The 23,596-nt window shown below is 27.5% G+C and overlaps 2 protein-coding genes and 1 non-coding gene across 5 annotated transcripts; all 3 read left to right on the top strand.

Moving 5' to 3' along the window:
• Positions 1 to 4,450, top strand: LOC109814150 (uncharacterized). Of its 2 annotated transcripts, XM_029274523.2 has the most exons (7): positions 173 to 210; positions 349 to 397; positions 562 to 648; positions 1,473 to 1,624; positions 2,231 to 2,425; positions 3,024 to 3,083; positions 4,105 to 4,450. In XM_029274523.2, the coding sequence occupies exons 2-7, from the start codon at positions 376 to 378 to the stop codon at positions 4,267 to 4,269; spliced, it is 681 nt and encodes a 226-aa protein (XP_029130356.2). In that variant the 5' UTR covers positions 173 to 210; positions 349 to 375; the 3' UTR covers positions 4,270 to 4,450. The 2 variants fall into 2 exon arrangements, with proteins under 2 accessions (XP_020234099.2, XP_029130356.2); XM_020378510.3 differs by lacking the exons at positions 173 to 210; positions 349 to 397 and adding an exon at positions 1 to 133.
• A 6,083-nt stretch (positions 4,451 to 10,533) lies between these two features.
• LOC109814127 (CBL-interacting protein kinase 2) lies at positions 10,534 to 14,325 on the top strand. Of its 2 annotated transcripts, none has more exons than XM_020378476.3 (2): positions 10,534 to 10,693; positions 12,274 to 14,325. In XM_020378476.3, exon 2 carries the CDS (start codon positions 12,689 to 12,691, stop codon positions 14,084 to 14,086), a length of 1,398 nt encoding a protein of 465 aa, XP_020234065.1. In that variant the 5' UTR covers positions 10,534 to 10,693; positions 12,274 to 12,688; the 3' UTR covers positions 14,087 to 14,325. The 2 variants fall into 2 exon arrangements, with proteins under 2 accessions (XP_020234065.1, XP_020234067.1); XM_020378478.3 differs by having other exon boundaries at positions 10,553 to 10,693; positions 12,359 to 14,325.
• A 7,552-nt stretch (positions 14,326 to 21,877) lies between these two features.
• TRNAY-GUA (transfer RNA tyrosine (anticodon GUA)) lies at positions 21,878 to 21,963 on the top strand. Its single transcript is given in 2 exon segments — positions 21,878 to 21,914; positions 21,928 to 21,963. It is a non-coding gene; the product is annotated as a tRNA-Tyr (tRNA).
• Positions 21,964 to 23,596: the final 1,633 nt, after the last annotated feature.

The raw sequence follows: 23,596 nt of genomic DNA, 5'->3' as shown, positions 1-23,596 counted from the left end.
AATATAAATAATTTAAAAACAAATAATTCGACGTTACAGGAATCATAATCATAACCATCTTTCTTTGTCACCCTTTCCTTCTTCTCCAGCTCCTCATAGGTTTAACACGTTACCCTATTTCCTTTCTCAACAGGCAATCTTCTACTCCTATTATGTCATTTGTTATGAAACCATAGTTTCTTCTCTTATCATAATTCCCACCTTATTCATGTTTGTTATTCATTCCTCTTTATATAGATCTGAATTCAATATCAATATATTATATATAAGCCTTTGTTCTTCTTCTCTTGATCATGCAATTGCACTGATTAATTTTTTGTTTTTATATTGATTGGTTTGATATCTCAGAGAAGTTTCTGCTCACAAATTATTATTATGTCACGTACTTTATCACAAGGTTTTGCACCTCAACATATATGGCGTATATTATTGTTACAAATCTCTAAGTAAAGAATATTTAATTGATAAAGTTCTTTTATCATGTTGAAAATATAACTTGATGTGGCATGCATTCGTTATAATATCTTTAATTAACATTTGTTTTTTAACTGCTTGTCACAGGCATCATGGAGGGAAGAGTGGGGCTATTGTTTCTTATTTTGTTGGGTGCTGCTTGGGCTTGTGATGCAAGAGGGCTAGCAAACTATGGTAAGATTGTTATAATGAAAATTTTTCTCATCTTTTTGCTTTTTAATATCCTTCTTAGTTAGATGGATAGTATGCAAGGTTTGTATTATTCACCCTCCTATTTCAATCTAATAAGGTGGAAAGTTTAAGGAGTGGCATGTTAATCTTAGCTTTTAACCATATGGAAAACAGGAAGAAAAAAAGCTTGGCACTAACAACAATTTATTCACCATATTTTACCATTAAAACCAAATCAAAGTAGAAACAATGTGACGTTTTTATATTATCAGTGAAAATATAAAACGTTTTCTTATAACATGGTACCTGCCAGTTCCTCTCATTCATACCGATGAGAAAATGCTTTGCATTAAAAGCAGGGTGATTGAATTCCTCGTAATACAGTTTCAATTTCTGGTTGTATATACCAGGTTAATCAAGCATAATTGATTGAATTTCTATAATCGGTTTGCAGAGGTTCTTATGTAGTTATACAATATATTCACTTGATGGGAGAGGAAGAACAATCCTAATTCCCAACCGTTCATTCTTTCTTACCTTAAGCCTGACTAATGTGTGTCATTTTTAAAAATTTCCCTTTCTTTCATAGAAATATATGTATTTATAGATTAAGTTTTCAAATGCAAGACTTTTGATAAGTTTTAATACAAAAGGTGCCTATTTGTCAAAAATGCAACAGCTGTACGTTAGTTTTCATTAGAGCACTGGAGCAAAAATGTGACCTGATTTAACATATTGAGTAAATAATTATGTTAAATACAATTATACTTTTGAAGTAAAAATGCAGCATCAATACTAATTCCTGTTGACATATTTTCCATATGCAGAATTAAACAGAAAATCAGAATCAGATGTCTGTGCACTTTGTGAGGAATATGCTACCGAGGCACTTGATTATCTAAATGATAAAGAGAACCAGAGAAAGATCATTGATGCCCTTCACAATACTTGCTATCAGCTACTCTCTTTCAAGCAGCAGGTTGGTTTTCTTCCATTCACCTGTTGTATGTGTTTTTTCTCTTTAAATTTTGCATTTCTTCTCTCTTGATGCAAAAATTGACTTTAATTTCCAGTTATACCAATTAATATTCTAACAACAATCTGGGCTCAGCTTTTGTTTCAAATATAATAATTATACATATTTTAGTTCTCGTTAACAAAATAACTATTAAGACATAATGAAAGGGGTTAGGGAGAGTTAGCAGTTAGTTAGCATATAGATATATATAAATAGGATGGATTAAGGAAGGAAACTTCATTCAGATTTGTTACCACTAAACTTGATCATTTGCATTCTGAAAGGGAAACCTTTGGAAGAGAATTCTCTCCTTTTCTCTGTTGCCATTCAATATTGAATACAAGAAGCATTCTTTTCTTATATTATATTTTCGAGTTCCAAACATTAACACAACCAAGTTGTTTTTTAACCATGGACTTTCTTGGTTGAAACTTGTTAAAAAGTGATCTAAAACATAATAGTGGGACAATTAAGCAATTCTTACGAATTTATAGAGTGAATTTGTGAATGAATTGAAACCTATTAGACCCTTCGCTTACTAATAAATGTTTATTTTGTATTGCACAGTGCATCGAATTGGTGGATGATTATGCATCACATTTCTTCTCAGAAATCGCATCAGTTCTGCCTGGAGAACTCTGCAAACAGGTCCACCTCTGCCAATCTGCAAACGTTTCTTCACAAGTTAAAGGAAATAGCTGTGGCTCTTGCAAAGATTCTGTTGCAGCCTTATTGGTTAAGTTGAATGATCCTGACACCAAGGTTAGTAATTGAACCTGATAGTGTGAATCCCTCCTTGATATGAGGAGAATTTTATACACTTTCATGTACCTTAAATGATGCATGTTTTTGCACACTAGCAACTTAGACTTTTCTTTCTTCTTTTTGGGAAGCCTATTGTTTGCAGTGAAGCAAAAGAAATAATTCGATTCTGGTATGCTTGTAGCATATGGATTTTTATGCACAAGTACAACATTTTAATATGAAACGTGTAATGTAGATTTTCATCCTATTTTGTTGGGAGAATGATGGATTTACAAAAACTAATGAGTAACCTATTATTAATGTTTGAAGTTTTTCTATAATGAAGACACATTCAGTGAAGAATGTGGCTTGCATCTTGCATGTGTATCAAGGAGCACATGCATTTACCTCATAATTTTTTTGAGTCTTTATTTTTTATTGCCTTTAGATTTTATTTATTCTTGCAAGGTATACACCCACCACTAAATTTTCATTTTTCCTTAAAAGCCTTCTATTCTACTATTTTTATTTTGACCCCATTCTGCAAATGTCTTGACCCCTTGTTATAGTCACCTTTTCTGGAATATAAAACTAACGATTTATTTTAAAATGTCAGCTTGAGATAATAGAGGCACTATTGACGGCATGCAATTCTATGGAGAAGATGGAGAAGAAGGTAAGAAAATTCTGCAAAATTTCATCTTTCTTTTTGTCTCTTATTTACTAAATTATCCTTGCATTCTTAAACACCACGTTGCATGGAATCTATCCATTGAATCCATAAAATGAAAAGTTTCAAATTATTATCCAGTTGGCTAAACAACCATAGTTCGATGCCCACAGTAATTTGCATGAAATGATAATCTTCGCTGGCGGCCTCCGTAGCTAGCCAATAATTGAGCATTAGCTAGCTAGTGTGACAATTCTTGACAGTATTGTCGTTGTATCATCCAGAGAATGGTCCAACCACATACATGAAACAATGGTACAGTGTTGGAATGGTACAGTGTTGGAACTAGATAGACTTTTTCCTTTTTATGGTATTAATTGCAAGTTTGCTACAAAGTTGTAATATCTACGAAGGAAGGATAATACTTGCTGAAGTCTTAGAGCATCTCCACCCTAGGTGTCTTATCCGTTGCTTAAAATAATAAAACTTATATACATTTCTTTGATTTGTTTTATGTGACATTGAATTAGAAGTGAAATTTGAACAAAATTTAGATGTTATACCATATATCGTGGGTGTTATTATCTAATCAGAATAAAATTATATTTTGATAATACATGTTGATATTTAATAAAAAAATATTACACCTATTATTAAGATAAAACTTAAATTTTAATTAGATAATAACACTAATAACATAGGATATTGCATGTAAAATTTATTCTTGAAGTCTCACCATGATAACTTATGTTGACCTTCCATGTAAATTATTATTATGCAAAATTATAGAAGCAAAATACTAACTTATGTGCTAAAATGGTAAGCTAAAGTGTAGGCAAAGCAACTTGGAACAAGCATTCTCTTAAAAGACTTGGTACCACTTGAGCTACTTCTTTCTTATTATTATTATTAGGCAAATACACACTTAATTAACAAACAGAAGCTTTGCAGTGATATTTTCATAGTTAATTATTTACTGCATATCTAAGGGTTTTTTTTTTTATGTTAATGGTCAAATTGTTTGCAGTGCAAGAGGATGGTTTTTGAGTATGGACCTATGATTCTAGTCAAGGCAGAGAAGTTCCTGAAAACAACAGATATATGCACTGTATTACATGCCTGCCCAGCTTCCATTGCAGTTAGTTCGGAAGCCTCACCCATGGAAGAAGTACCTTTGATTTCTGATTCTTAATCTTTGGAGAAGAGTTCTACAAGATATATGGAGCGCTTATGCTTTAGTTTGTACTCCTAATGTGATCTATATGCATTAAAATCCATGGTGCTTGTAACTATGTGCTCCTGGTATACTATAGTGTCTCATTAAATGTCCAAGTATATTATTGAGATGCCATAATTTTACTTGTATTTCTTTATTTTGATAGCATGCACCGAGTTAAGATGGCTAATTAAAGTCTTCTGTTTAAGCTCCAAAAAAGTATTTTTACTTATTAACAACGTTTTTCAAACATTTTTTTAATTAGTAATTACTTTATAGCTTAAAAAAAAGAAATTAAAGATAATTAGTTAAAGCAAATTTGCCAAAAAAAGAATTTTTTTTCTTCTATTTTTAAGATGATTACTGTATTGGATATGGTGTTCCAACAACTAGCCTTGCAATGGTTAGTGGTATATGGAGGTTTAGTGATTCTTTTAGGTCATTCGGAAACAATGTTCATAGAATGGGTTGAAAAGGGAGGCCACATTAGCACTGTAACATTGTTATTAACAAAGTTGGACGAAATTGATGAAAAAAAGACCAATTTGTTTAACATTTAAAGTTAGAGAATTAAAATAAAACAAATAAAATGTAAAGGCATTATAGAAGAAAAAAATTAATAAAGGACCAAAATGAAAAACAAAAATAGGATAGAAGATCAAACCACTAAATTTGTCAATTATATTCTATTGCGATTTTACTTTACTTTTTAATGTGAAAGTATTTGTTAAATAGTAAAGTAATCAACAAGCTTTTATTCAAGAAGAAATTCAATAGAAGATAATAGTCAACTTATAAATCAGTTGACAAGTCAAGTCTAAATTTCAAAAAATTTTACCAAAAATTAAGTTCAAGTTTAAAATTAAATTTGATTAGTTTAAATAAATTAATTAAACATGAGCAGTCTTTTTTTTTTCCCCTCAAGTTAAACTTAGCTTTCAAATGTTTGACTCATTTCATTTACTATAAATAAGTAATTACTTTATTAATATGTGCATCAACTTTATGAATAATTTACTATTGTTGCATCACCTCTTAAAATAAAGTAATGGTGTGTTTGGATGAGGAATTTATATAGGGTAATTCATTTATTTGAAGAATTTCAAATTTTTTGAGGTGAAATGCTTTGTTTGGATGAGGAATTTATAAAGAATTTGAAATTTAAGCATTTGTGAAATTCCTTAAAATAGTAGAATTTCAAATTCTCTCAAAAATGGGAGAATTTGAAATTCCTCATATTTATTTTTCTTATTTCACTTATATATTTTATCTTATCTCTTCATTCTTTTAATTATTTTGGATATTCAAAAATATTTTTAAAATTTTTAAACATTATCTAATATTAATTTTTAAAATTATTAAATATTTAAAAATGGATTAATATTTATTTTTATAAAATTTAATTTAAAAATCTCAACATATAAATATATTTTTAAAATCAATTTTACTATGATGGAATAAAATTATCATATTCAACCTAACAATTTAAAATTTAAGAAATTTAAATTGACTCATCCAAACAAAATATTTTAAGAATGATAGAAATTGAAATCAAAGTAATTCAAATACCAAGAATTTAAAATTCCTTGAATTTGTAAAATTTCTCATCCAAACACACTATAAAGGTTTAACTCAAAGTATTTAGTCATAACGTGAATAATAGAATTAATTATTATAAAAATAAGACCGTTTTAAAACTTAATGAGTTATTCACCCGGTCAAATTATTGAGTTAAACGGGATAGTTGTTGAACATTAATACTTTTTAAGAATCAATTTATATATTAAATGCATGAAATTTACGCATTTAATATATAATGTACATAAATAAAGTTTAGCGCATATAAACAAATGTATATATTGGTGTAGTGACTAGCAAAATTTTGGCAACCCAAGGATCTTGGGTTCACGTTCAAATTGAAAACGTGACCGGTTTGGTCATAAGTTCATTTTTGATTAAATTGATTGAGAGTTTTAATTAAAACACTACTAAAAAGAAAATTATTTAAATTATCACTTAAGGCAATTGAGTACTAATGATAAGAGTAAAAAGAAAAAGAAATTAAAACCATTAGCATTGACCTAATCATACAAAGATTTGTGTTTAATTTTCATCATCACAATTGTAATTTTTCTATCAATAAAAAAAATGATAATTTGAGTTAAAGAGAAAAAAAAAAAGGGTCGATTCCAATTATGACTTTATGTAGTAAAATTAGTGTATAAACTAGTTGAGAATTACGAGCAATAAGTTCAGAGTTGAAAAATTGAAATATTTTTAAGTTAATATTGAAACTCGTGACTAGTTAATACCTTCAAATTTATAATATAAAATTTATTTAATAAAAATTAAAAGAATGTATTGCTTTTTCATTGTTTTCTCTTTAATAATATTAAATAGAGGAAAATATATTTTTTTTCTTTTTATTTTCCTTCACAACATTCTTTTGTATGTCTCTTAAGTATTACGGTCTTTCATTCTACTTTAATAATTCATTATCTTGGCCGCAAAATTATATCGGTAGGACATTTTAGACCATAAAATTTAAAGGAAAAGAAAAAGAACTTTGTTGGTCTTTTATTATGCAAAATGTCACTTGTGTTCATTTTTTTTTACTTATTTGTCATTCTGATTTTGCAATTAAAAAAATATTTATCTTTGGGTCTTTCTTTTTCTTCCTTTATTTATTTATTTTTTTGGTACATAACTTCTTTTATTTGTTAACAGGAAAAGATATGTAAATTTAAAAATATAATTAATATTTTTATTTGTATTAAATTTTTATCAATTTTTTAAATGTAATATTCAATAACATATTCTTTCATTTATTATGAATGTAAAAGTATTTTAAGTAAGAATCAAGGACATAATTAAAAAGCACTCCAATAATTAATATTATCTTGAAAATTTAAAATAAACATGGTTAATAATGATAAAAGACATGCATCTATTAAAGCATCTATAATGGAGGTTGCTCTGTGCCACATCACTGCCAAATCAACTTTAGCTTACTTTATGGTTACTTAAATTTTAGCAGAGTTGCTTCTAGAATCAAAAGACTGGAATAGGGGTCCCGTCCTACCGACATGTAAAGTATAACAGACCAATAAATGCACGACACGCGTCTTATCGCCAACGCGTCTGTCACCTGTATATATGAACCACAGCACGGGAAGGCTTTAACTGGCTGGTGAAGATGCGAATAATCATCTGCCACGTGGCGAAACTTGATTGGAGTTTAGGGTTGGACTTGTTGTTAGACGTTGAGCCGTGTTTGGCGAAGCATGTGTGTTTATGTCTTCATTCATGGTACTAATTCTCTCACCCATCCCAACACCCAATTTAACTTTGTTTTCTCTTTGTCCCATGCCAACAAGTGGTACTATTAAGGTTTTAAAAAATCAGCAAAAGGTTTGAATCATAAATTCAATTTTAATCCATTTTAATAAATAAAAAAAAAGGAACGATCCAATGTATTTTGTTTGACCTAAAATAAAATGAATTATTAGTATCAACATGGTAGTAAAAATTAAAATAATGTGTGCAAAATTCTAAATTTTATTAATAAAAAATATAAAATAAATTTTAATACCAGACTTTTATAAAAATTAATAAAACATAAAATTGGAGACCTTGTAAAGAATAAAATTAATTTTTTCTTCAATAATATTTAAACTATTTATAAAAAATACTTTAATTATCTTTACATTAAATAAAAGTTATGTAATATTAATATTATATATATATATATATATAAATTGGAGCCTAAAGCAAGAGAATTTGTTTGGTTTTATGCTTAGCTCTACCTGAATAAAAATATTATACTTTTTATTATATATATATATATATATATATTAATTTTAAGTTTTCTTAATATTTAAAGGTATTTATTGACATGATCCTAAAAGAATATAAGTAATATTTTATACACAACAAAAATTATACAATACAATATTTTATCACTTTTGTATATATCTCTCTCTATTATTAATAATATCTCTTCATAATAAATAAAGAAAATGAAGAGAGATAGACACAAAAATGATGTATAAGTTATTATGCTCACACAAATGATGTAGCATTACTAAAAAAAATATAGTTAAACTTTTTTTTTTAAGGATAATTTGACATGACCTTTTGCATAATAATAATATTTAATTTCTAATTTTATCTTTTTAGTGGTGGCATTTGAAATTTCTTATTCTCCTATTTAGACTTTTTTTTTCTATTAGAATCAAACTTGGTATTGAAAAAGATAATTTATATCAACTATACACTCTATTCAACCAATTCAACCAATTAGCTTATACTTAAGCTTCTACATTTTCAATCTAATATTTGATCTCCAAATATTTGTTTATTTTTTACTCTCTAATTGTTATTGCAAATTATCTCATCATTTTATTATAATTTAACTGTTCACATAGTTAGATTGATAAAAAAAAGTCATAATTTTATGTTAAAAAAATCAATTTTTAAAAAATACATAATCATAAATTATTATTAAAGTAATTTAATACTATATTTTCTTTAATTAAATATTGATATTCAATTTATAGTTTGGACATGAAGTTATTAATAACAATACTACTTTACTCCTATAAATAGAGGCCAACCTGGTAGAAGAAAAAAAATTATACCTCATTGTTAAAAAAACATATCTATCTCTCAAATAATAATAATAGCAATTAAATTAATAAGTTATTCATTTTAATAAAATATAATTAATTAATTAGTGATTAAGGGATGAGATTAGAATAATTAGAAACGAAAAGATTTAAATTTCATACTTATCAGACTTTTATAATTTTCTTCACTCATTATAAAAAAAATGTTAAAAAAATTAGATTAATTGACCCGACTTTTCTTAATTGGCATAGAATCGTACAGAATTTAATGTATCTTTCTTTTCGAAAAACTAAAGTATCTAATTCATGTATATTAATGCATTAAATTTTTATTTTAATTATATTTGTTATTTAATTGAAATTATAAGAAAGGAGGAAAAAAACCAAATTCAGAATTTCAGATCCTATCATTAAATCAGGTTCGACCATAATAAATGTGGATTGAAAAGATAATGAGTGTTGGAATTTTATGTGATTTTATTTGTGAAAAGATTTATTTTCATAGACATTAAAAATTGTTAATATTTTATTTACTTAATATTTAGATTAAATTTTATTTTTCACTCCTCTATTTACGACACTCTATAGTTTTGAATAATTTAATTTAAAATAAAAATATATAATTATTTTATTTTTAAAAATATAAAAATTTTAATTTTATCATAAATTTGATATTTATTGATAATTAAATTTTAATATTATTTATTCATCTATTATCACTTTAGTCAAGTAATATTTAATAATATATAGAGATAAAAATTATATATATATATAAATTTTTTTATATTTATTTTAAAGAGTAGTTGATATTTATTTTATTTGTAAAATATTTTTGAATGATTTTTTAAAATTTTTTTCACTTGTAAATATCATGCTACTAAATATTACATCATTTCAATATAAATAAATATTAAAATTTAACAATCAATTACTTTCAAAATTTTATATTTTTAAAATTAAAAAGTTAAATATATTTATTTAAAAAATATAGGATCAAAATTACATAATAAAAAATAGAAGATGAAAAGTATAATTTAATTTAATATTTAGAAAAATGAATCCTAAATTAATCGACTATCATATATAATTTTAAAGCTAAATTAGATTCTCATCCCCGAAAATTTAACGTAACTATACTCGATATCTCCCCTTTTTATGACTTTACATAAATATTTTTCAAATTTATAAAATAACGTACCATTTATATCCTTCTCATTAACATTTAAATTTCTCAATTTCTAACGTTTTATACCATAAAAACGCATCAAATGTATTTTCATTGAAATTCAAAAGATGCAGCTATAATTTATTACAATTTTGACACAAAAGAATCCCACCAAAACACACTCACGGAAGAATCAGCTGTTTGTATGACAATCTCTTTTATTAAATGTAACAAAACATTTTACTTTATTTTAGTCAATGATTTAGGAATATTCAGTAATAGGAAAATGTAAAAATTAATAATTACATTGAATATAATTAATAATCAATAATTAATTATTATTTTTAAAACAATTAAACACAATCACATGTTCGGAGCTGTCTAATAATTAAGGTTGAGAAAGAGCTTAGAACTAGAAGGTGTTAGAATATTCTCTTATTCTCTTAATTGTTAACTTGACAGCAACTTCTCTGTCCTTTCTTCCACCTTCTTAGTTATAACGCCTTCATCATTGCACCACAAAAATAAAGATCACAGAGCAAAGAAAGAAAGAGAAAAAAAAAAAAAAACAGTGAGAAGAGAAAAACCATCTCACATCATCTTGCAGGTAAATTGAGACTACCCATGTCACTTTTCTTCTGTATTTTCTCTGAGATATCTTTGGATCTTCATTATTGTTCTCCTTGTTTGAAAATTTGAAAGCTTGGTTCATTTTTGCCTTGAAAGACTGAAGCTTTTCGATTTTCTTTTCATGGGTTTTGAAGTGATTTTTTTTCTTTTCTGAAGTTTGTTTCACGAGAAAAATCGTTCACCATGGTGTCGGGGATTTGAATTTTATGCACTCCGAGTGTAGTCATATTTTCTGCTAGTAGTAATTTGGATCCTCTCATATCTTCTTCCATGAGAATGAAAGACACAAAAATAAGAGTAAACCACCGTTTTGGTCTTCAGAGTGTAAAGCTTTGTCTCTTTGTCAGATTAGTCTCTAATTTTTTTTTTAAAATCAAATAAATCCTTTAAGTTTCCAGTTTCATCTAAGATGTTTATATTATCATTTAAAATTGTCTTGGATTTATTTAAAATATTCTTAGTTTCAGGAATTAGTTTCACAATTTATTCCAAAAATAATTATAACGTGTGTGGTTTGTTAAACTTCGTTTTTGTAACATGAGAGGACCTAAGTGCATGTTCAGTAAATTTTTCATAATAATCATTATTTTTATTATATTTTCAAAATAAAATTATAAGAAAAATTATTCATTTTTAAATCCAAATTTCTGGTTTAGGTGAATGGTTGTTGTTTTGATGAGTTAAGCTGTGTTTGTCTCTCTCTTGGTGAGGGGTGTGTGGTTGTTTATTTTTGCTTTTTTTTTTCCTCTTTACGACAAGTTGGCATTTTTTATTTTATTTTTTCCTTTTGTTCTTATAATTGTTTTATTTTAGAAGATTTCGTTGCTAATATTTAGAGACAAGGACTTGACATGTGACACAAGCATGAAAATAGGTAGATGGGTTGCTGAAGTTAGGTAACGATTATAATGGAAAGTGGAATTACATGCATGTAGAAAACGATGCCAAACCAGTTATAGTTATACTTATCTATTTGAAACCTTCTTTGAATGTTATCCTCCTTCTCAATTGACATTAAGCTGTCTCAATTTTAGAAGATTAACTTTAGCAGATGAGTAAGTACTTGATTTCTGTGTGAACTCCATAACAGAATGCAGGTTTCCTGTGTTTACATATTCCATTTTTATGAATCTCAAGTCCATTATGGTTTTATTGTGTAGCTGCATGCTTCTGTCCTCAGCTGATTGATTATTTGATTAAATTATATTTCTTCTGCATAATGTATTGCTATCTCTTGTTTGGATTAAATCATAGATTTCTGTCATAGGTGTTTAAACTTGTTTTTCTTTGTTATGAATCATTTATTCTTAAAAACTCTAGAAACAACAATACTACTTCAGAGAACTGTAATTGATGTACTAAATACGGTCTTTGAAACCATTTCTGTTTAAATATGATAACAAGTCACCTAATGGTTTTTTGGTTTTGGGGATAGTTAAAGACTGACATCTGAAGGAAGTTATTGTTATGCTGGTTATGTGCTAAAAAGTTTCGTATGATTCATTCAGGAGATTAGATTCTAAGTTTACTTATTAAATTTGCTCATCTTTCTTTCAGGTGTGTATTTCATTATATATTCTGCTTCTGAGTAATTGGAAGGCTAACCAGGTGCTGCTTCGTTCCTTAATTTCATATTCTTCAGGGTTCTCTAGTGTCATCACACAAATCAGGGAATGCTGAAAGATGTGCTTGGTAGTTAAAATCTCCTTCACTGAGGCTAATGAATTCGTGCCTACATCTGAGCTAGCCTCGTTCAACCTTGATGCCATTGGATGTTTAGTCCACTGCTCATATTTATTTTGTGCTCAAGCGACTGAGGTGCCTAGAAATCTCAGCCTTTCAAAACATGATGTTTGTGAAGACGGTTGAGCTTTGAATTTCTTGAGTAGCAGTTTCCTGCTTCTGAACGAGTGATTGCCTGTACTTAGTACTATTTATATTGGCATTGGTTTACACGACAGTGTTTCTAGAAATGGAGCAAAAAGGAGGTGTGCTTATGCAAAGATATGAACTGGGAAGATTATTAGGCCAAGGAACCTTTGCGAAGGTTTACCATGCTAGGAACCTCATAACTGGCGCGAGTGTGGCCATTAAAATTGTTGATAAGGAGAAGATTCTGAAAGTTGGGATGATTGATCAGATCAAGCGCGAAATTTCAGTGATGAGACTAATCAGGCATCCACATGTGGTTGAGCTTTACGAGGTAATGGCCAGCAAAACCAAAATTTACTTTGTAATGGAGTATGTAAAAGGTGGTGAGCTCTTCAACAAGGTATCCAAAGGAAAGCTCAAGCAGGACGATGCAAGGAGATATTTTCAGCAATTGATCAGTGCTGTTGACTACTGCCATAGTAGAGGTGTGTGCCATCGCGATCTGAAACCTGAAAACCTTCTACTGGATGAAAATGGGAATTTGAAGATCTCAGATTTTGGGTTAAGTGCCCTTGCTGAAACTAAGCACCAAGACGGATTACTCCATACTACATGTGGTACCCCTGCCTATGTTGCACCAGAAGTGATAAACAGAAGAGGCTATGATGGTGCCAAAGCTGATATATGGTCATGTGGGGTGATCTTGTATGTTCTATTGGCTGGTTTTCTTCCATTTAGAGACCCAAATCTGATGGAGATGTACAGGAAGATTGGCAAGGGAGAATTCAAATTCCCTAACTGGTTTTCACCAGATGTACGCAAATTGTTATCGAAAATCTTGGATCCAAATCCTAAGACCAGGATATCAATGGCCAAAATCATGGAAAATTCTTGGTTCAAAAAGGGGTTAGAGAAGCCCACCATTACTCAGAGCAAAGATGAAGAAGTAGCTCCACTGGATGCTGATGGAGTATTTGGAGCTTGTGAAAATGGAGGTCCTATTGAACCACCAAAAGACTCAAAACCTTGCAATTTAAATGCTTTTGACATCATCTCCTATTCCTCGGGTTTTGACTTGTCCGGTTTGTTCGAGGAGACAGATCGAAAGAAAGAATCGCGATTTACATCTGACAAGCCAGCCTCAATTATCATCTCTAAGTTGGAGGAAATTTGTAATCGTCTTCGGTTGAAAGTGAAGAAGAAAGGTGGAGGTTTGTTCAAGTTGGAAGGTTCCAACGAAGGAAGAAAAGGGCCTTTGGGCATTGATGCTGAGATTTTTGAGATCACCCCAGTTTTCCATCTAGTGGAGTTGAAAAAGACTAGTGGAGATACATTGGAGTACCAAAAGCTTTTGAAACAGGAAGTTAGGCCTGCTCTTAAGGACATTGTTTGGAACTGGCAAGGAGAACAACCACAGCAATTGCAACATGTAGTGCAGCAAGAGGAGCAACCTTCATATCCTGGCATATCAGAGATTGTACCACAACCAACTGCCTAATGAATGTTATGTCCCTAATAAACTGGTTTTTGTATTGTATTTGATTTATTTTAGACTTCGTTTTGTTCTTGGTTTAGTGCACATTGTCATGTTGATAGTTGTCACAAAATAAGGTGGTTAAGCATGTATAGACGCTTAGTTTGTTTAATTAGTTGCATATTTGACCATTTGGGTCTTTTGTTCTCTGTATCGAGTCTATTGACTATGTTGGAAATGACATTTGCATTTTGCGGCTTAAATGGTTTCACAAACTGCTTGAGCATGTCTTTGTCTGCTACACTTCTTCAAGATCCCTTGTTTATATTGTCAGTGGAAAATAAGGTCAAATTTAATTTATAAATTTCTTCTTTTAAGATTATTAATTTATAGGAGCATCTTATGATGGTTTTTTGTCCCAAAACCTTAAATTGAGACTCCTTTTCCTTGTTTCCTTCCATTCCTTGATCAGCAACTCTCTTGCCAATGGTAACAAGTCATGAACTAATTATCACATAGCCTTTACATGAAATTATTTATGGATAAGGATTATAAATTCTGAAATTTGTAATTTTTAAAAAGGTTTAAATATATTTTTAATTCTTCAAATTTAAAATAAATATATTTTTAGTCTCTTAAATTTAAAATTAATTTTTTTAGTCTTTATAATTTTAAAAATATTATTTTAATTCTTAGGAAGTTTGTCAAATCTATTTATTGGTGTCTTTATTAGTGATAAATTACATTAAATCCAACCGATTGATACATAATTATCTCAATTTGTCATTTTTAGATATGTTATTATTGATTTAAAGAGTTAAAATAAAATATTTAAAAATTATATGGACTAAAAATAATAATTTTAAATATAAAAGAAAAAAATAAATTTACTCTAAATTTAAGGACTAAAAACACATTAAAATTTTTCTAAGAATAATTAAAATTTATTTAATTAGTCATAAATATTTTTAAGAATTTATAAATATTATATGAGAATAATTTTTTTAAAATAAAATAAAGATAATATGATATTTTTTATTACATTAAAATTTTTCTTTTTAAATTGGGAATGTAATGATTTTCTACTTCCTCTTATAAAAATAATTTCATCAAAAAAAATTTGTAATATGCATTTTCAAGAAACAATATTTAAGGTTTTGAGAATGTTTCTTAAGAATTTATGTTATCTTTTAAATAACAAAATTTAAATATGAGAAAATAACTTTTTTTTTTTAACTTTAGATTCTACGAGTATGCAAAATTTTCGTGGCCGGTTAGGAATGGAGCATGTAAAATACAACTTTCATGTGATGTGTTGAAAGTAGATTTTATTCAAAAGAAAGAAGGAAAGTGACAGATTTGAACTTGTTACTATTTGATTATATTAAAAAGAACTTTGATTATTGTATCAAAGCATTCTTTTCAAAATCTTAAGTCGGTAAGTGGTGAAAAGACACATGGATGATTTAAAAATTTTAACTAGAAGCAACTCTTAGAGCAATATTTGAGTCATTCATCAATGCATGCATGCAAGATAACATGGAGATTTATCAAATATTATAATTTTTTTTTTGTGCTGAACGAATTCAAATTAATGTCTTACAAAAGAATGTTATAATTTAGGTTTAACTTTAGGCTAAGATCACTTGAAAAGTTTAATGTTTCATTCGTTCCGGAGGATTATAGAAGGAAGGATTTAGAAAGGAAGAAAAATTAAAACAATAATTTTTTCACATTTTACTTGTTTACTTCATTTCTTTTCTTTCATATTTTACACAACTAAATAAGTAATATGTTTTTTTTTTATTTCTTGCTCTCTACCTTTTTTTTTCACTTTCTTTCTTTAACTAAATTCATAAATGAAAAAAATGTGTTTTATTTGTGAAGAGAATACAAAATTGCATTATTTATTATCGAAAGGCACTTAATTGCTTTAGAAATGTTTGTCTTATGCCACAAATTCAGATTCACTTGTTTCCTGTGATTCTTCCATATTTTTTTTATCCCTTTTGCCATAAAAGAAAAGTATGAATCTGAAAGATCTGTGATGTGAAAATATCTAGATTGTTATTGCTTTGAGAAGAGACGTCACAGTTCTTCTTAATGATTGAAAAAGAAAATTGTAAATGTTAATATTTTATTTCAATATTCTATGAGTCAAAAATCATATATCGTTTTTTCAAGAAAAAAAAAACACTTGTCTTTATATATTATAATAAATATGAATAAGTAGGGAAGATTTTTATTGCAAAATTGGACGATGGAGGAGGTACACGACTTTGGAAGGGTCGAGGACTCCAGGGGTAATAAAAAGATTGGAAAAAAAACGTATAAAAAAGGCTTAAATATATTTTTAGTCCCTCAAATTTAGGGTAAATTTATTTTTGGTCCCTCAAATTTAAAATTATTGTTTTTAGTCTTATAATTTTAAAAAATCTTATTTTAATCCTTATATTCAAATTTTGTTAAAAAATTTATCAAACATTATTGCATAAAGTCTACCTATTGGTGTCCTATTAGTGAAAATATCACATTAAATCCGTTGGTATTACAGAACTGTTTTAATTAGTCACTTTCAAATATGTTATTAGTGACCTAAGGGACTAAAACAAGATTTTTGAAAATTACAGGACTAAAAATAACAATTTTAAATTTGAGGGACCAAAAATAAATTTGTCTTAAATTTGAGGGACTTAAAACATATTTAAGCTTATAAAAAATTACACAATTAAATCTCCCAAATTCTCTCATTTTTAAAATTGATTTATCGTGACAATTGTTAAAAAATAATTAATTGTTTTAATTTTTAAAATAAATTTATTTAAATAAATACTTTTTTTTTGCTAAGCAAAATTGAATTAAATAAGAGAAATACAAGAAATATTCTAACTCATATACATAACATAACCAAAGTAAGCAGTGGACCTCTGATATCAAGAGGTGTTTAATAAAAATAACACAATAACTACATACCTCCTAAAATTAATTTACAATCATCATACAATAAAAACTTTACACGAATAGATGAAACAACCAAATTAGCAATTCAAAAAGACTATCAACTACAAAGTGAAACCAATCATCATTGTCATAAGCATGTTGCAACTAAGTCAGAATCACACCCGATTTAAATAAATACAGTTGTCATGACTAACCATGACAGTTATTAAAAAGTAATTAATTTGAGATTTGCTGTCACAGTTAAGCGTGGTGTAATAAAAAGAATAATTATTTTTATGATTTAATTGTTTTATAATTAATATAGTTATAACGTAATAAATAAATTGTTGATGAAAATGCAAAGATGTGAGACTATTGTGAGACCCATTATAGAAGTGTTTGGGTTAAAATTGTTATTATGTCAGGTACTTAAAACAGTCGTTTATATTAAAAAAGTAAAAACGAGTTATGTGTATATTTTTTAATTAATAAAAATTATAATGATGACAAAATAATTTGAATTTAGAATTATATGTATATATTATTGTAATTGTTAATACTAGACTAATTCTAGTAATTTGAGTAATGCGTATATATGAGATCCATTTAGAACCCAAAATTAATTCTTGAGATGCAAATGTTCTTACATACAAAATAAATAAATAAATTATTCAATAGTAAATTAATTATACGAAACATTTATAACTTTGATAATTATTTTAAAAAGTTACATCAAAATTGATTTTAAAAATTGTATTGATTATAAAGTAAATATATGCTAAAATTTCGGTGATACATATCTATTCAAGTATTCTTTTAATACTTGTAACCCTAAAAAAATAACATTAATATTAAAATATTAACCAAAACATTAGATCTTTTTAATATTACAGTTTTTATTATTTCATTAAAAAAAAAAGTAAATTCTTAGGATTCAAATGAAAAATTAGAAAAACAAGAAAAAGAGAGAAGTTAGGCCAATCAACTTTGTTATATTACGTTTTCTAAGTCTACTTTGAGTACATTTTCTTCTTGGACTTATGTATATATTATATGATTTCTCGGAAAACAATAATATTATTTATTGTACCCCATCCAAAAATGAAACTGCTTTGGAGAAAAAGTATCACCAAAAATGTTTTTATTAAAGACAAAGGAATCCTCCATAATATTTTGCCTCGTGATATATACACTTCCATTTTTTTTAAGTATACTTCCTTTTTTAATTTTTTTTAAAATATTATAATTTTTTTAAAAAAAAATTAATTTTACACTTTCAACTTTGTTATTTTCTTCTTCTTATTCATACACTTTTTTTTTTCTCTTTCAATTTTCACATGTTACCAAAATTGAAAAAAGGAGGAAAGATGTGTGAAAAAAAAATACTAAAACATTTGTTTTAGATGTAAAATTAAAAAATTTAAAACAAAAAATTAAGAATATTTTAAAATTTTAATTATTTTTTTAAAAAGGATGTGTACTTGTAGAAAAAAGGAGGTGTATATATTATGAACCTAATAATTTTTGCAAATTTAGTCAATTCCGCCTAAACCGACATACAAAATCTGGCCCATTTCCTACGTTTTTGGGCCTTTGGTTTAATCGGGTTATGTTAGTTGGTTTACGGGTTGTTTATTTTGGGCCTGATAATCTTGATAAACTTTTTTTTTGGGTTTTGCAGTTTTTTCAAGTTTCTAACCACGTATTCAAAATCTATATAATTATACATTTGACCTTCCTTTTTAACTGTAAATAAAATGACCAAAAGGTCCAAAGACCAATGGTTATATTTATTATTACTAGATTTTAACGGTAATAAATTAATTAAAATAGTATATCATCTTTACATGTTTTAATTATATTTATAATGATCGTAAGGGAATTTACATTGAAAAGTATAATTAAAATAGTATATCACATTTACATGTTTTAATTATATCACATTTCCAACCAACATTGAAATTACAACTACCGCTTATACAAATTTAACTAACTAAAAAATTAGATTCTCCAATTGCCAACATCATTTGGCACCAAAGATACCATTATTGAAGACTTTTTCATCTTTGGCACCTAATAAGATAAGATAAGAAACATAGAACAAGCTCAAAAACATTGTCTTTCAAATTTGTACATTGGTCTGTGTACAAGATATTTCCTTCACTACATAAACTATCAAACTCTTACTAAATTATAATACCCTATTTTTAATTTTGATAGTGACTAAAAAGGTTTGTTTATGTCTGTGTTACTCACATGAGTTGCCTGAGATTCAAGTCTGAATACAACTTTGATCTTGTTCTTCATGCTCCATGACTTGAACATGTTTTCAAGTTGACAACTTCTTTCAATGTAGTCTTTCTTTTTTCCTTGAAGTTCCATAGCTACACAATTGTATATCTATCACTCGCATTATATTCTTTTATTTCTTTCAAGGCTGCTTTGACAACTGAATGTATCTCATCTCCCTATTCCTGCTTGAGGCTTACTAACTTGTCTTTTCATCATCTATAATATTTTGTATAAGTGCAATGTGAATATGAATTTATTTGGATATAAGTTTATAAGTGTTTTTAAAAAATTTCTATTAAAGATAAAGAGCTTGTTTTAAGGTAGAAGTTTTTAAAAGCAATTTTAATTTGTATCCAAACTCCCTATATATGTTTTAATATTATACTACTCTGCTATAAATATTAATGATACAAGCTAGATCAAGAGCTAAAAGAGCATTACATAAGAACATTTAGATATGCCAAGCCAAGTTCGTAACTTAACTACAAATTATATAATTAGTTAATTACTAACAATCAAAACCATTTTCTAGGGCCAAGAAAGCATATGAAGCAAATTTCTTCGATGTGTGAACAAAAAATTACAAGTAACCACTTAACCAATTAAAAGGTAGAACTTTGTTATGAACCCATACAACATGTCATGGTGTCACATACCTCTACTTTATCATCATCAAAGATCCCTTTAAATGGATGTCAAATTGAGTTATTCATGTTCTACTACTACAAAAAGCAAAGCTACATAGTCACAAAAAGCTTTTGATCAAGCTCTTCCATTTTCTTGAGCCCAATATTAGTTTTAGGACCATTCAACATATCATCTATCCCCTAAAACATTATAAGCACAAAAAAAAAACCTTTAGTTTCAACAATCTACTCACAATAGAATAAAGGAATATCAAAATTCTTATTTCCAGCAGAAAGGTCAAGAGGAATGTACTTGCAAAGCTACAAATTCTTTTTATTTTTGAATTTTCGATCATCCTGTTTATGTTTTAAAATTATTTCACAAATGGAGGTCCTGGAGAACTAAGCCATTTGTAAGTAGGCTGGTAGCTTGTTTCTGAAAACTATTCGTCCTATTTTGGAGTAGATTGAGCTACCCACGTATTATTTTCTTCCTTTATGATTGTGAAGCTCATTATTCTGAAAATTTTATATTATTTTCTAGTTTTTTTTTTTTTTTTCCTTTCAGTAAGCTCGTATTATCCAAAAGCTTGGCTTCCCAGCCAAATTTAAGGTACTGCTTCGGCTCTTTCTCATGATCATTGTTGAAATTGTTTTATCCATGATTGTTGTTCTTTTTCTCAATGTAATTATGTAGTGCTTGATTACTTTTGGTATTGGGCTTTAGGACCTCAAAATTCAGAATATTGTTGTTGGCTCTTGTGATGTCAAGTTCCCCATACGGCTAGAGGGTCTTGCATATTTCCATGGTGTTTTCTTAAGTGTAAGTTTTTTTTTTTCGGGGAAAATAATTCACAGGGTTGGATGTGGGGACTTTTACATTATTGTTATTTTACACTTGATGTTTGGTGCATAGCTAACATGATTTTAGGCTCTTATATATATATATATATATATATATATATATATATATATATATATATATATATATATACGTACTTGATAAGAAATAACGTATTGAAATACATAAAATAGTCTTGCTTATATTTGTTTCTGGAAAAATGGTTCTAACAGGAGCCAAGGTAATATTTTTTCTTATAATAAAAATAATTGAAAAAAGTTTTTCAATCCAATAAAAAAACTAGTTCGAAAAATTGGAAACAAAATAAACCACACCAACCGAACAAACCGAAGAAAAAGTTTTTATTTTTTTTTATTGATTTATGATATTTTATCGGATATTGTATTTGATTTTAAAAATTGAACCAATTCAATCCAAACTAAACTTATATATATATATATATATATATATATATATATATATATATATATATATATATATATTCATGTTTTTCTTGTTTATAAATTTAATTAAGATACCACTCATTAAACTTTTTTTCTTATTTTTTTTTATATATTTGCAAAATTATCTAGTATTAATACTTTTTTTTTAATGAAATCATATTAATTAAAGATAATTCTTTAGTAAGTATTTAAGTAAAGGTACATAGATATATTTAACTCTCAATTGTATAAATTTATTCTTAATAGTACATATTTACAAATTTATGCTACTATTATCTATATAATATCTTACTGATGAAGTATTTTAAATTATTTTTATAATTTATCTTGTGATTTATTTAACGTTCTTTGCAAAGAAAAATGGACGAATAAAACTGAAGATGAATCTAATCAAAATCAGGTTAAATTTTATACCAAACCTATTACGTCCTACATTTCATCCATATACTTATAGCAGGAATTGTTAAGTACATGGCATAGCCATTAATAGTTACTTTTTTTTTTCTCTTGTGTTCCTACCAGAAAAGAAACTGTTTAATAGCACAAATTCAGATATTGTTCTCACTGCAGTAGTGAGAGTAGTAAGTAACCATTTTTTTGTTTAAATACAATTAAGATACTGAATTTAAAGTTTGGGAAGGCTCACTACAAACCGACCTTAGCTCAGTTGGTAGAGCGGAGGACTGTAGTTGGATAACAGACATCCTTAGGTCGCTGGTTCGAATCCGGCAGGTCGGATTTTAATTTTTATATTTCCACTTTCGGATTTTATGTTCATGATTTATGGTCACCATTTTAAAACAAAATATTAGTGTTTCTTTTTAAATAAGTAATCCTCTTGCAATAATTATTGTGAGTTATCGTCTCCATTAATCTATAAGAAATCCACTCTAGTAAGAGTTTTCATTTGGAAAGCATTGAATGATTTCTTTTTATTTGTAATATTATTAAAAATTACTCTATATATAAATAATAAAACAATCATTTAATTAAGAATCTCTTGTATAATTTTGTATATTTGACCCTTAATAATATTCATAACAAATTGTTTTTTTCAACTATTGTAGTTACTATCGATAATATAAAGATTGTAATCATATTAATTTTCTTAACATACAATATTTCTTCTAAACATACAAATATAATGAGTAAATAAAAATAAAAACATGTAATTTTCTATTACAATTAAAATAAAATAAATAATATAAAAATTAAAACTTTAAATATAATAACCTAAAAAATAAAATAAAAATTTATTTAAATATATAGTTAAATTACTAAAGAACGAAAGAGTGAAGATGGAAGAAAAAATATGTTCCTCTTCTACACTTTCTTAAAATATTAGAAATGGAGCGGAGCTCCATAATACAATTGTGAAAATTTGAAAAAATGAAAAGGAAAGTGAAGTGTCTAATAAATTAGAGGTTTTTTTTTTCAACTTCTTTTTAATAAACATAACAAGTTACAAATTTTATTTGATATAGTTATATTTTTTCTTAATATGGATAATAAATTCTATTTTGATATGAATATCAACTCTCACTATGAAAATTGAAACATGAACATGAGATATGGATAAATAGGAGTTACGAAAACTATTTTTTTATAATATTAAAATATTATGTTTTAAACAAAAAAAAAAAGTGAGAACAATATTTATTTGGTACACCAAATTGGGATAATACAAAGCTATATGCATATTGCAACAAAAGAAATTTGAAAAGCTAGCGGAGGCAACTACCCCCACAACTCAAGAAGTAGATTCGTTCCTACTCATAAGTCACAAGCACTTACATGTTGAATACATCAAAATAAAAAGCTTAAGTTTTATAACAAAAGAACTTGCACTAGAATTATGTATCTGACATAATGAGGATGCAGGACCCATTGGGACTCATAGAATTCATAGTAGAAGTGATTGATCTTCCAATACTAAAGGAGAAGCAACAAGGGGATACAGGTAGAAATAGAGGAGGCTTGGTTGGTGGGGAAATTTCTCACACAAGGATCTTTCAATGATAAGGTTTTCATAATGACGATTACTCAAGTTTGGAAGGTGAAGAGGGGAGTCAAGATAAGGGAAGTAGGGAAAAAATTGTACCCTTTCAGACTCCTACACTCAAGGGATAGATGTTTTATGATGAAGGGCAGTCCTTGGTGTTTTGATAAAAAAAAAACTAATAATCCTCAAGGAGTTGTTATGTGATAAGAATCCAAGAAAAGTAAAACTAATAAGTTACCCTTTTTGGATCAAGACCTATGAGGTTCCTTTGAGTTACAAAACCAACAAGGTGGTTGTGAGACTGGGAAACTCAATAGAGACCTTTCTAAAATGGGACAAAAGGGAGGAAAGAAGATTTGTTGTAGCCAT

This window comes from Cajanus cajan, chromosome 3, assembly GCF_000230855.2.
Source record: "Cajanus cajan strain Asha chromosome 3, NIPB_CcT2T_4, whole genome shotgun sequence".
NCBI classification, from domain to species: domain Eukaryota; kingdom Viridiplantae; phylum Streptophyta; class Magnoliopsida; order Fabales; family Fabaceae; genus Cajanus; species Cajanus cajan.
This window is presented reverse-complemented; position numbering and strand designations above follow the sequence as displayed.